Source organism: Moschus berezovskii, chromosome 13 (genome assembly GCF_049115385.1).
Source record: "Moschus berezovskii isolate FMDL1 chromosome 13, NW_MosBer_1.0, whole genome shotgun sequence".
In the NCBI taxonomy this organism is placed as follows: Eukaryota; Metazoa; Chordata; class Mammalia; order Artiodactyla; family Moschidae; genus Moschus; species Moschus berezovskii.
In genome coordinates this window covers 11,066,227-11,078,682 of record NC_142472.1, presented here as the reverse complement: position 1 = coordinate 11,078,682, position 12,456 = coordinate 11,066,227, and the positions used below count along the sequence as shown (strand labels likewise).

Genomic DNA, 12,456 nt, shown 5'->3' with positions numbered 1-12,456 from the left:
CCAATGTGTCAAAGTGAAAGTGAAGTCGCTCAGTCATGTCTGACTTGTAGCGACTCCATGGACTGCAGCCCATCAGGCTCCTCCGTCCATGGGATTTTCTATGGAAAATTTTCTATGATGCCTAATACACACCAAAGTGTCCATAAACTCTTTAAGTGTCATGAAGCCAAACAAATCACAATGAAGCTAGCATGTATGGGTTCATTGGCTGGGAAGTGCGTGTAGTCAGGCCTACACCCCAGTGAGAGATTACCAGTAATCACAAAGGGCAGAATCTCAAGTTTGTTTTAGTGCTTCTCTGTATACATGAAGGTGCAGGAATCTGAGGTCACTGAACGTACTTCCTGTGCTGTGCATCTGACCATCTAGGGACCTGTTTATCTGAAGCAAAGGGTGCCTCCTCTTGTGTTTTCATCCTGAACTTTCCCTAGGGCGCACCATCAGTGCGTGACTACCATGGGTTCTGACTTCACCCTTGTGTAATGAGCTGTTTTGTTCTTTTTTCTTGCTCACGCTTTTAAGGATTTCTTTCTCTGACTCTCATGGAGCTAGATGTACATTTCATTTTATTATCTTTCTCAGGACTCTTACACTTTCAGTTTGAGTATTTATATTCTTTGTTCATCCTAGAAAACTCAGTTATTATCTCTTGAAACAAAGTCTTCTTCTTCATATATTTCCTCTGTGGTCTTCTTTTGGAAGCTCCAAAGACATCCACGGAGGGCCTCTGTGTCTGTCTGGAACCCCCACCATGTGGATCCCAGGCGTCCCCCGAGGGGCTGCCCTGCCCTCTCCAGAGCCTCCCTGACGCAGGCCCTGCCGAGCCCTCGCCTCCTCCTTGCAGAGGAGACGGTTGCTTCTTGCACTGAGTCCTCTGACCCTCCCCTGCACTCCCACCTTCCTGTCTCATCCGTCTGGGGTCCCTCTCCCACCTGTGGATTCACCCTTCCTCGCGACTGCTAAGTATGTTTTCCATTTTGTTAGTGTGGTTGAGGATTACAAATGTTCTCTCATTGTATTGAATCTGAAGCTTGTTTCTGTTTTCATTTTCTTTGTTGTTTTGTACAATTCACGAAGGAAGTAGCATGGAAATTATTTGAAATCAAAAGTCCTTTACCATTTGCCCTTTAGCCTCTTCCAGTCTGTCTGTTGCTTCTACCACTGCCCCAAAGTTGGTTAATTTTGCCAAATCCAACGGTCATTTTCCTCTCTCGTGTCTTACGTGAACTCTGGGCTGCATTAGACATGGATATTTCCATCTTAAAACACTGTTCTCTTAGCTTCGGCAGTGCTAAACTCTCCTAGTTTTCCTTCTTACTTGCTGCCCCTTCTCAGATTGCTTCACTGGCTCCTGCTGCTCTGCCCATCCACAGAGTCCTGTTTAGCCCAGGTTCAGTCCAAAGCCCTCTTCTCTCCTCGGTAGTATTCCCTCACCCTCCTATTATCCCTTCTAGTCCTCGGGCTTTAAGTGCAGTCTGATCCCACTGACTCGCAAATCTTTCTCACTGCTAACTTTTCCCTTGAGTTCCAGAATTTTATATCCAACAACCCACTTGACAGCTCCACCAGGATTTCTCATAGATACTCCTGAGTTCATTCTTGCATTGCCTTTGCCATTTTCTCTGCCTGAAATGTTCTTCCTCCAGTTCATCAAATCACTGGCACTTCATTGTCCTTAAGAACTCTGCTCAAGTGTCACTTCCACCTGAGCTAAAGAAGATCCCTGCTCCAAGTCACCTTATTGAAATTAAGATCTTATCTGGAATCATTTTATATGTTTTCTTGTTTATTATCTGATCTTCGTATTGACCATGACTGTCAGAGTAGGGCTTTATGTATCTTGTCTTCTGCTCTGTTTTAAGTGCCTAGAACAATACCTGGTACATAGCAAATTCTCAATAGATTTTTGTCGAAATAGGTAATTTTTTAAATAAAATATTAAAGTGTAGTTTTCTCTTACTAGAAAGTTATCAAACCTGCTCTGATTTGATATGAATAACTTCTTATCCTGAGAATCAGATTCACAAAATTGAAGATTTCTCTCTAACAAAGGACTAGCCATTTTCATGTTTACCTGGAAAACCATAGGGACTCTTTAGATTCTTCTTACCATGTAGATTGCCTTAAAGATGAAAAATAGTAAACAGAACTGTTCATTGCTAACTATTGGCAAGGATTTCTAAATCTAGGAAAAATCAAAACTTGATAAATTTATTAAAATACTATATACATTTTAGATCATCTTTATTTTCTGGTAAAGGTGTGTCTGGGTCACATCACTGACTATCAGGGGTTTTTATGCCAGTATCTCTCTCTGATGGCCATCTGCCAATAAAAGTAACCACAAAGTTAGTACAGTGTGAAAGTGTCTTGATAATCAGATATTTTATGGCTTTTTTTTTCTAAGAGACAACATTGTTTTTAAGTATGGTGCCAGTACTTTCGAGTGTTAAATAGGTAGGATTTTGCTGTCTCTTCTGACTTACCAAAAACACATTTGTTTACTGAGGAGATTTAGTTTTTTGTTGATTTGGTTTGTCCTGCTTATTATCCTTCAACTTAATAGGCGTTCTGGTTTTCACCTTACCCTACGAAAGTGAAGGAAAAAACACCACCTGAAGTATTTTATGATCACTGATTTCTGTGTCAAATATGTTCCCTAAAAATTGTATGACCTGTCAACAATGCAGTTGGACTCTTTCTCTTCTAGGTTTCTGGGATCTGCTACAACAGCAGAATGCTGCAAGTCCACGAGGTGCTGTGTGTGCCCAGTTGGATGGCCAAGTTCTGCGCTTGGACCCTGGAGCCCCTCTTCTCCTCCTCGGAGCCCACCAGCGAGGCCAGGATCGGGATGGGGGCCACAGTGGACATCCAGAGGCAGCAGAGGATGGAGCTTCTGGACAGGCAGCTGATGCTGTCACAGTTTGCACAAGTGAGGCGGCAAAGACAGCAGCAGGTAAACGATAACAGTCACAATGAAAGTTGAGAAGTACTCCGGGGCCTGCCTAAACATCTCCTCTGAGACTGTCCATGTGTTCGAGACCGTGTGTCGTTCCTGGATATCTTGACATGTTCCCAAGGTCTCTGATCGTGGCTACTCTTAGTGTTTCCTTTGGAAGGTAAAAACAAGAAAAAGTAACTTGCCGCTGGTCAAACTGTACCTTCTCACTCCACTTCCAATAGATAAGCATGATTTCTTAGAGAAACACCAACCTAGTTAACAAGACGGAATATTTATCTGTTTTTATCATCTTGTAAAAGCCACAGTGTCTTCCTGTTAAAATGCTTATTATTGTGTGCTCTGGAGTAAAGAGCAGATATCAAACTTCTTGATTTTCCTTGGTTGAAATGGAGAGACTATGAAGGTAATAGAAGTTCAAGGGAACAACCAATGAGTCAGTCAGATAAGTGCTGGGTTTTCTCAGCCTTGTCATTAATCTTCAGGAAATATCGAGCACTTATCCATAAAAATGGCTCCGTCTGAACAACGTGATACCACACTGGTGTTCCCAGGGTTACCCTCAATCAAGCTGATCCTTCTTGGGCACTTCCGTGATCCAGTACACTGGGCTTGTCATTTCCCATCTCCCTCCCCTTCACCCTCTGAGGTATGAGAGAGAGTCCTGTTCTCTCCCACATCGCCTGCCTGCATTGTGTGTGAGAAGTCAGTCTTCACTGCATGAGGTCTGGAAAGTGATGTCAGGTGTGACGTCCCTGGACGTTAGTGGAGAGCTGGGTCCCAGAATTTCCATCTGGGGTGGGGAGAAGGGGGCCCCTTATCAGTGGGCCAGGATGCAGGTGAGAGAGAGGGAAGTGAAGGCTGGTCCCTGCAGGTGTATTTGAATTTGAGGTAACTCCAGAATGTACAGTAAAGGAAGTTGATGCGTGGGGAGACAGACGCAGCTCCTGGAGAGATCAGGGCTGCAGGTGCAGCTCCTGGAGTCCATGTATAGGGTTGGGAGGTGAATCCAACAGGTCAGGGGTCCCCACCCCTGGGATCTCATGCCTGATGACCTGAGGTGTAGCCGACGTGGTGATAATCGAAAGCGACAGCGAATGGAATGTGCTGGAACCATCTCCTCCACCTCCGATTCGTCTTCTGTGAAATCAGTCCCTGGTGCCAACGATGTCGGGGAACCCTGCAGAGGATCACACCTGGGATAAAACGTAGGCAGTAGACTCGGCCTGTATTTAGCAAGAGGAAGAGGGGAGATTCTTTGAGGAAATGGATGGAAGAATGGTAAGGATGAGGACTCAGAATAATCAGCGTCCAGAGTGATGATGAGTATAAGTATTTTCCAATAGCCTGGACAGAGCTGAGAGGGAGAGAAAGAAGTAGTGTGTGGTCTGAGATTGCTGGCTCAGCTAACGAGAGATTCGATGGCAGCACCATCCCATCAGCACAGAAGAACAGACAAGGAGAAGTACATTGACCGGGGTGCCCGTGGGCTGCCTGAGAGGAGGTTCCCCAGTAGGCAGCTGTGGTCTTGTGCTCATGAGCAAAACGGGAGGTTGTGTTTCTGAAGTTGGCGTCCCCAGCAGATTCTCACATGCAGAGTTGATCGGAGAACACTGTTGGGATGAGCACAGCATTGGGGGAGTGGTGGTGAAGGACAGAGGGGGATTTTGAGCCCCAGTCACAAGGAAGGTCCGAGATCTGACCTTACGGCGCGTGAGCCCTGGCGTTGAGAGAGCCCTGCTGCAGTGTCTCCAGTCTGGACAGATGCAGGGGTAGACTGCGGGTCTTGAGAGCTGCACACCGTCCACAGAGTGGTGTCCCTGGAGAACTGTCACCCCCACAGCAGGAAGACTGAGCGCCCACCCCTCACACTGCTGGGAGCTGCGTGTTTCACGCAGGTTCCCGGAGCAGCTCCTCCAGGGTGGCAGGGACGCTCTTCCCCGGGGAAATTTTAAGCAGAAGGTCTGCAGGACAGACCGCCTCCCCTTCTGTGGCAGCTGGCCTCGAGGCCACCCTGGTGACCAGCCCCCTCCTCTGTGGTCCTCTTGAGAGTCCCGGCCCCACCTGGAAGGTGGCTTGATGAAAAGACAGGTGCACTCGGCCCTATGGGTCTGGGTCCCTGGTCCCCACGTCCTTCCTGGGCTGTGTCTGCCACACACGTGTCCTCTAGGACACGGGTGAGGAAGTTTAGGAGCTGCCCTCTCAGGTCTTCCCTCCCACCTTGTGTGCCCGTGGCTGAATTTTTCCTAATGATCAGGGTTAATTACTCCTGCAGGATAATGATCCTTCCCTTGCCTCCTTTTTTTTTGGTCAGAAGAGCCCAAACTGACGGGACCACAACAGTCACTTAAGACGTAGCAGTGTTCTTGCTTTGTCCCCACTGGAAGCTCCTTTCCTGTGAGCCAGGCTCTGTAAACCAGGGAGTCCAGAGTCACGGGACAGGGAGCCCAGACGGCCCAAGTAGGTCACCAGAAGGGCGATCATCAGGGCCCCTTGCTCCGACCCCTGGTTGCCAGGAGCCATTTGCTCCGCCTCCTGGGCACATAGCTCCCAAGTGACGGTTGTTGATTTGGACTGTTCTGCACACTGGAGCCCTGAGCGCCCTCCTTGCCGGCTACCATCTGCAAGTTGGTGTCTCTCTCGCCTCACTTGGCTGTCCATCTGTCTGGCGAGTGGGCAGCCCTGGGTCATTCTATGAGAGGTTCCCTGTGCCCCATAGTCTGGGCACTGCCCTGCCTTCCCGGCTGGAAGCAGGCCTGTGGTCTGAGAGATGTTATCTGGTACCCTGGTCAGCGCTTCACACAGCCCGCCAGCCCACAGGGAGCGGTGCCATGTGACAGAGAAGACCGGTGGCCCTCAGACCAGAAAATGTGTCACTTTCAGGTAAAGTGAACTGCTGCCTGTGTCAGTCAGCTCAGGTTGCCCCAGGAGAACACCACGGAGTGGGTGGCTTAAACAACAGAAGTTTTCCTCAGTACTCTGGAGTCTGGAGGTCCAAGATCAAAACACCGTCAGGGCTGGTTTCTGGCGGGACTCTCCTTGGCTCTCGCTGTGTGTCTCATGGCCTGTCCTTGGTGCCTACGTGTTCCTGGTGTCTCTTCCAAGGACGCCAGTCCTGTTGGATTAGGGCCTCATCTTTATGACCTCACTGAACCTTAATTACCTCTTTGAAAGGCTTCCCAGGTGGCCCCAGTAGTAAAGAACCTGCTTGCCAGTTCTGGAGACATAAGAGACCCGGGTTTGGTCCCTGGGTCGGGAAGATCCCCTGGAGAAGGAAATGGCAACCCACTCCAGTATTCATGCCTGGGAAATCCCCATGGACGGAGGAGCCTGGCGGGATACAGTCCATGGAGTTGCAAAGAGGCAGACATGACTGAGCTCACGTGTGCTCTTTAAAGGCCTTGTCTACAGGTATGGTTGCACTGGGGGGTCAGGGACTTCAGCATATGGATTTGGGGGTGGGAGGGTACATGTTTCAGTCTACAGCAGCACCCCTTCCTGAGTAGTAAGGGCCCAGCAGAGTCGGCCTGGCTCTCAGGCACGGTCAGTTCTCCTGGATGGATGGTGGCATGTCCAGGCTCAGCGCTGCCCTCGCTTACCCTCAGAAGCCAAGTCCACCTTGGAGAGCCGGGCCTACACACAGCCTCCTTCCACCTCGACTGCACTGTTCACGCGCCAGGCCTGGGGTAGCCGGTGTCAGGGGCTGGGCGATGGCCGTCTGCTGAGTCGTTCTGTCCCCCCTCTTATGTGCTGGACGTTCATGGTGAGCATGGGGGCCTGGGTGTCACACTGCCTGCCTGTTTCTGCCGGACCACATGCCTCTCCCCAGGCCGCCTTGTCCCCTACCTTCCCGTCCCCTGGCCACCCAGGCGAGCCTTTCCCCATGTCTGGTGAGTCCATAGATGTTATTCCTTCAGGCCACCACTCTTTCCACGCGAAGTACACGACCAAATGCACTACCCAGGGTCTCCCCGTTGGGAGCACTTGTCCCCGTCCCTGTCTTTTCAGGGTGACCCCCAACTGGAGCTATAGTGCAGCCACGGTCCACTTTCAGCTTTCACTTGTGTACCGAGCTAACCTGTGAACCGAATTTGGTCACTTGGTCATACGAACCCAACCCAGTGTTGCAGGAGGTGTGAACTGGGGCAGACGTTTTTATGCGACTGGGGTGATGGACTCGGTGGTCCAGGCAAGCTTGCCTCCGCAACCCCACTGCACCCCCGGCCTGGCTCCTGCTCACCCTGCACACACCACTTCCGTGGGGCAATGGGTTTCTTTAGCCCCACCTGACACTAGAACTTGGTAGGTCTCACACTTCTGGCGACCCACTCACTGTGTACCCGTGGTCAGGCACTTCCTGTCCCGAAGGGTCCAGCAGCAGCGTTTTGTGGAGTTTTGTGTAACTCTCTGCTGTGTATGCGTGCCCTGGCCCCAGTGCTCAAGGCGTCCGCACCACAGTTGTTCCCTGTGGCTGGCTGCAGACTCCACCTGGGATCTTTCCCCACCACAGATGCTCTGAACACTGTAGCATCTGCTGGGTCTCACAACCCAAACACCCATGACTAAACCAGCCCCAGGTCCCCGCCCTCCTTAAAGGGCTTTCCAGCAGGTGGCCATGAAGTGGTACCCTTTGGTCTGTGACTCCACCCCCCGCTGGGCAGGCTCCCCCACTTTCTGAGGTCGGTCTTGCCCCAAGGACAGTATGCTTGCCCCTGGAGTCCTGCCACTGGCTTCTCGTTGTGGAGTCTGCTGCAGAGAAGAGCACAGGGGGTCCCTGGTCCTGGACTGACTCCCTCTGCATTTATTCCCAGCATCAGCCTTGAGAGTCCCAGGTGTTCCCTACCTGTACCCTGGGTACCGGGTGCTGGCTTGCCCACTCACGGCTGCCAAGAAGGCTGTAGAACAGGGGCCCAGATGGGTCTGACTCCAGGGCCTCTGGCCTGTCCTTCACATGTTTTTCTTTCCTTCTTGGCTTTAGCTGGTAGGAAACTCAATGCTAAGTTTAAGGTTCAGTCAAATTAACTGTTTAAACCCAAAGTTTGTAGTCCTGCCGGTTTGATTGTTTTAGGGTCGTTCTGCTTTATTGCAGGCCTCTTCAAATTTTATGATTGCATTTACGATAAATTTATTATTTATTTACAGACTGTGGGTTTTCAATTTTTTTTCATAGAACCCAACATTTGTTTGGTCAGAAAGCCATTCAGCTCCTAAATACTGTGCGTTAGATTGATCTGTCTGCAGTTTTTAACTTCAAGCATACAGAATAAGGCCAGAGTCCTATTTGGGTATATTCCTTTGCACTTCTTTGCCTGCTCCTGTCATATTTCATCTTGCTGCCTGCCACCTGCTTCGTGCTTGCTGTCGTCCACCCTCCTGTGGTCTGCTCTTGGCTCTGGGGTCACAGCCAGCCAGCAGTCGTTATTGAGACAGTGACCAAGTTTGGTGCAGTCGGCCCCTGAGAATGGAAAAGCACATCCTTTCCCTTTAGAGAGGTTTTGATCAACGTCAGGGAACTCAACAGACACACTTGAATTAGAGAAACATCCAAGAACGATGAAATACTGGCCAGAGTGCCCAGAGCAGTAAGACCCCTAAGGGGGCCTGATGCTGTGAGAGGGATCTAGCTTCAGGGACTAGAAGGCTGGGTGGGATGTGGGCGGTGGAGAGGGTGAGGCCGGTCATCCTGGAGGAGAGGACCAGCAAGAGGGAGGGAGGCCTGAAAGGGGAAGGCCCTCGAGGAGGCGTGGGGCCGACAGGTAGGCACACAGTGACCGAGGGGGAGGGGCACAGCGACCGTAACAGAGGGCGGTGGTTTCAGCAGCGGCAGAGTTGCAGCTTCACACTGGAGGCTGTCAGAAGTGGTTTAATCGGTAGTATTGTTCGGACAGTTATCTCAGCCAAGTTCCTCTTATCGCTTTGTATGAGATTGGTATGGGAGACTGTGGAGGAAGAGGTCAACAGAAGATTCTAGAATTCCAGCGCTCAGCTCTGTGAACCCCTGGCCAGGATGACGGCTCTTCACTGAACTCTGAACCCACACTCTCTCCAAGGTCCAGCCCATCCATCTCTCCCGGGCAAGCTCCCGCCACACCCAGTCCAAGGCTCCCCTGAGCTAAGCTCCTGGCTCCCAGACCTAGACCTGTGGCCTCGACCTCCTCTCCTGGGCTCTAGACCTCAGCATCTTACCGCCGCTGGGCATTTCCCCCGTCTACTCTGGGGCACCAAAATGTACCATTGCTTTGCTGACCTGGCTCCTCCGCTCCTCCTTCCCTCCTTGATGGAAAGCACCACCGTCCTCCTGGAGGCCCAGACCAGAGCGTCCTGACTTCCCCTTGGACTCTGCCCTCGGCTTCCCCATCCCGCAGTTCCCCTCCCTCACCTGCGTCCCAGAGAGTCTGCGTTCTCCATATAAACCTGCCATTGCCTCTCTCCATCCCCTGCCTCGGTCTATCGTCAGTCACCTAGGAAAATCTTGTCTCGACCGTGCCCTCCCCTGACCTTGCCCCACACTCCAGCCCCCAGCTGGACTCCGTGGACACAAATCCCATTGTCTGACTCCCACCAGGGCCCTTTGGCGGCCCACCTCAGCTTCCAGGGTGGTTCCTGCTCCTTCCGTGAGGCCCCTGCCTGGTCCTTAGCGCCATCCCCCGCCAGCCCCCGCCAGCCCCCAGCCAGCCCCACGCCGCCTCCGGCTGGTCACACTGATCTGTTTGCAGCGCATCTCAGCCCTGTTGGGTCTCACTTCTTGCCTCCACGTCTGCCCTGTGCCGACAACAAACTTCCCCTGCACCAACTTCCCCACCCCACCCCACCCTATGTGGCCTTTGCTCGCCTAACTCCCGCTCACCCTTGAATGTTTTCTAAAATCCCCTCCTCAGGGAAGCCCTCTCCAGCCTCCCGGTCAGCTCCGACCCTCTGTCTATCCTCAGAGCCCCGCACGGCCGACTCAGGCCCCAGGGCCAGCCGTGTGTCTTGCGGGTGGGGTTGGGGATGGAAACTTTTTCCGTTGTAGCTCTAACGTGAATAATCTGGCACGTGGTAGGAACTGACGTATTCGGGAAATTAGTGGCTCCATACGCGTAGAATAAATAGTTACAGAATTTCTTAATAGACTGAAGCCAGGGACTTCCCTGCTGGTCCAGTGGTTAAGACTCCAAGGCAAGAGGCACAGATTCAATCACTAGTTGGGGAACTGAGATCCCATCTGCCACATGTCGCAGCCAAAAAAAAAGAAACACTGAGTCCACCAGCCAAATGCCGGTGTATAGTCCTAGCCAGAAAGTATTCAGGACCGCATACTTGTCTTCTGAGTGGACAAGTCTGGAGCAAACCACTAAAGACAGCCTGAGACCCAGCTGGAGAGAGAGCAGAGAGGAGGAAGGAGGGCTGTGCAGGGGCGAGGAGGCATCCAGAAGAGTTCAGGGCAGCAGAGGGATTCAGGAAGGATGGAGTAGGGGTGCTCAACAGATTCAGGGGCCATTCCCCAGCCCCCACCAAAAAAAGAAGAAGGGCCAGGCAGAGACAGTGAGGAGGAGAAGACCACAGGAGTCGGCTGCCTTGTGGAAGGCGTTTGGCAAAAGGCACCTTGTTAAGAAGCAGTACAGGGGCTGGCGCAGAGGACAGGCAAGCATCCCTCGTGCTCACAGCACCGGGCCTTGTCCTCAGACCTCGTGCGGGCGTCACGTCCCCGCTGCCGAACATGCAGCTGTTGTCCCATGCTCTGCAGTGAATGCACGCTCCCCGGCGCTGAAGGGAGGTGACAGTGTGACAGCTCTGCAGAACTCACTTCCCCTGGAGTTACAGGACCGCTGTCCAGCACCCTTTAGTTCATTGTCAGGCCCAGCGACGTGACCTTTCTGGACATTTCCACGGTGGTCACTCCCCAGAAGCTCTGACGGACTCGCCGCAATGAAAGCTGAGCTGACTCCATAGTAATGGCCAGGCGGCCCTGCCTTCTCATTCCCATCTCCCTCCCAGGCACAGAGCCGTCCTCTTCTTCTGTACACTGCTGTCGGGGTGGCGTGTCAGCTCTACGGTAACCATAGCCCCACCAGCTCCTTGCTCCCGGACCCCCTGCCCCCCGCCCCCAGCGTGGTCGCTGGCTCCACGGTGGCCGACGTCGCCCAGTCATTTTGGTACTCGCAGCTGCTGATTGTTTTTCCACTGCCGAGACTGTTACGTAACTCCTCAGGGGCTTGTGCTTCATTCATTCACTGAAGAGGGCTTGAGTTCCTGAAGGACACGAGCTGCATGCTCTGCTGGCTTCTGCCCCTCTTGGTTCCACCGCAGAGTGCAGTCCAGAGAGAAGAAATGGCCCTGCCCCGGCCCTCGAGAAGCCGGCAGCCCCTGGGGGACGAGAGATGAGTCAGTGCACAGGGCTCGGTTTCTGTTGGAGTCCATGCCAGCAGAAGAGTCCCGGTTTGCAAAGCCCTGTGTGGTTGAGAAGCCTCGGGAAGACGCCAGCACGCAGGCCAGAAACGTGGAGGAGGGCCTGGTGAGAAAAAGCATAGGGGCTCGAGACAGCTGCGGGAATGACGAGTGCATTTGTCTGAGCTCAGGGTTTCCTTCAGGAGGGGGCAGTGAGGTGAGGCCAGGATGTCAGAGGTCTTGTCCCACACTCGGAGGTGTTTTTCTTTGGTCCTGCAAGAAGTAGAGTCCGTGAAGGCTTTTAAGTGGAAGAGTAAGATTTGTCTCTTAAGAAAGATGACTTTGGCCTTGACATGAATGATCTTGGAGAAGGGTGAAACTGGAGGAGGAAGGCCACCGGGGAGATGGTGAGGAAGCTCTGAGTCCTCGGGACATTCGTGGGGAAAGGCAGGGCGTCCTCGCTACACGGAAGTAAAGGGTCAAGCCCTGCCAGCCCCAGGGCGCTCACACCTCCGGAACAGTGACTGAAATCCCCTCTGTGACGAACATCTGAGCAGCCATGAATCTCTGCGGCTCCTCAGCGCACGTTCCCCTCTTTGCTGGTCGTGCCGCCGTCACAGGAGAAAAGCACCAGGACGTAAATGAAAAGGGGAAGAAATCTGCAGTCAAGGAATCAACCCTGGGTGGACAGGGACCTCCGTGCACAGTCTCTAGGGTTATCCTGAGGATAAAATAATTGGTGCAGCTTTACCTGATACAGCAGAAAGATCTGTCAGCTATTAATTATTCTGATTGCATCGGAAGGTCTGTTTTCGGGGTCTCAGGAAGTTTGAGAGTCCTGATTTAGGAGCTAACCTGATTGTTATTCCTCTCTGAAACTTGTAACCTTTAGAACAAAGGTCAGTAGGCTGCGGGGGCCCATGGGCCAAACCTGAGGCTGAGAATGGTTTTTACCTTTTTAGTGGTTCTGTAAGTACCTGCATAATATCTTTGAATTTGGCCTATTGGTCTTCAAAACCTAAAACGTTCACTGCCTGACCTTTTACAGAAGAGCTTTATCAACCCTCTGCCCTAGAAGATTACGTAGCCAGCAACTTTCCAAGCAACTTTGTCTCCCAGGAAATCTGTAT

The 12,456-nt window shown here is 52.1% G+C and overlaps 1 protein-coding gene across 1 annotated transcript in view; it reads left to right on the top strand.

Moving 5' to 3' along the window:
- UBAC2 (UBA domain containing 2) overlaps nt 1–12,456 on the top strand; it is a 171,050-nt gene that overhangs the window by 127,435 nt on the left and 31,159 nt on the right. The window contains exon 7 of the mRNA XM_055426606.2: nt 2,711–2,956. Coding sequence (XP_055282581.2) covers nt 2,711–2,956 — 246 coding nt within the window. The remainder of the gene's footprint in view (nt 1–2,710; nt 2,957–12,456) is intronic.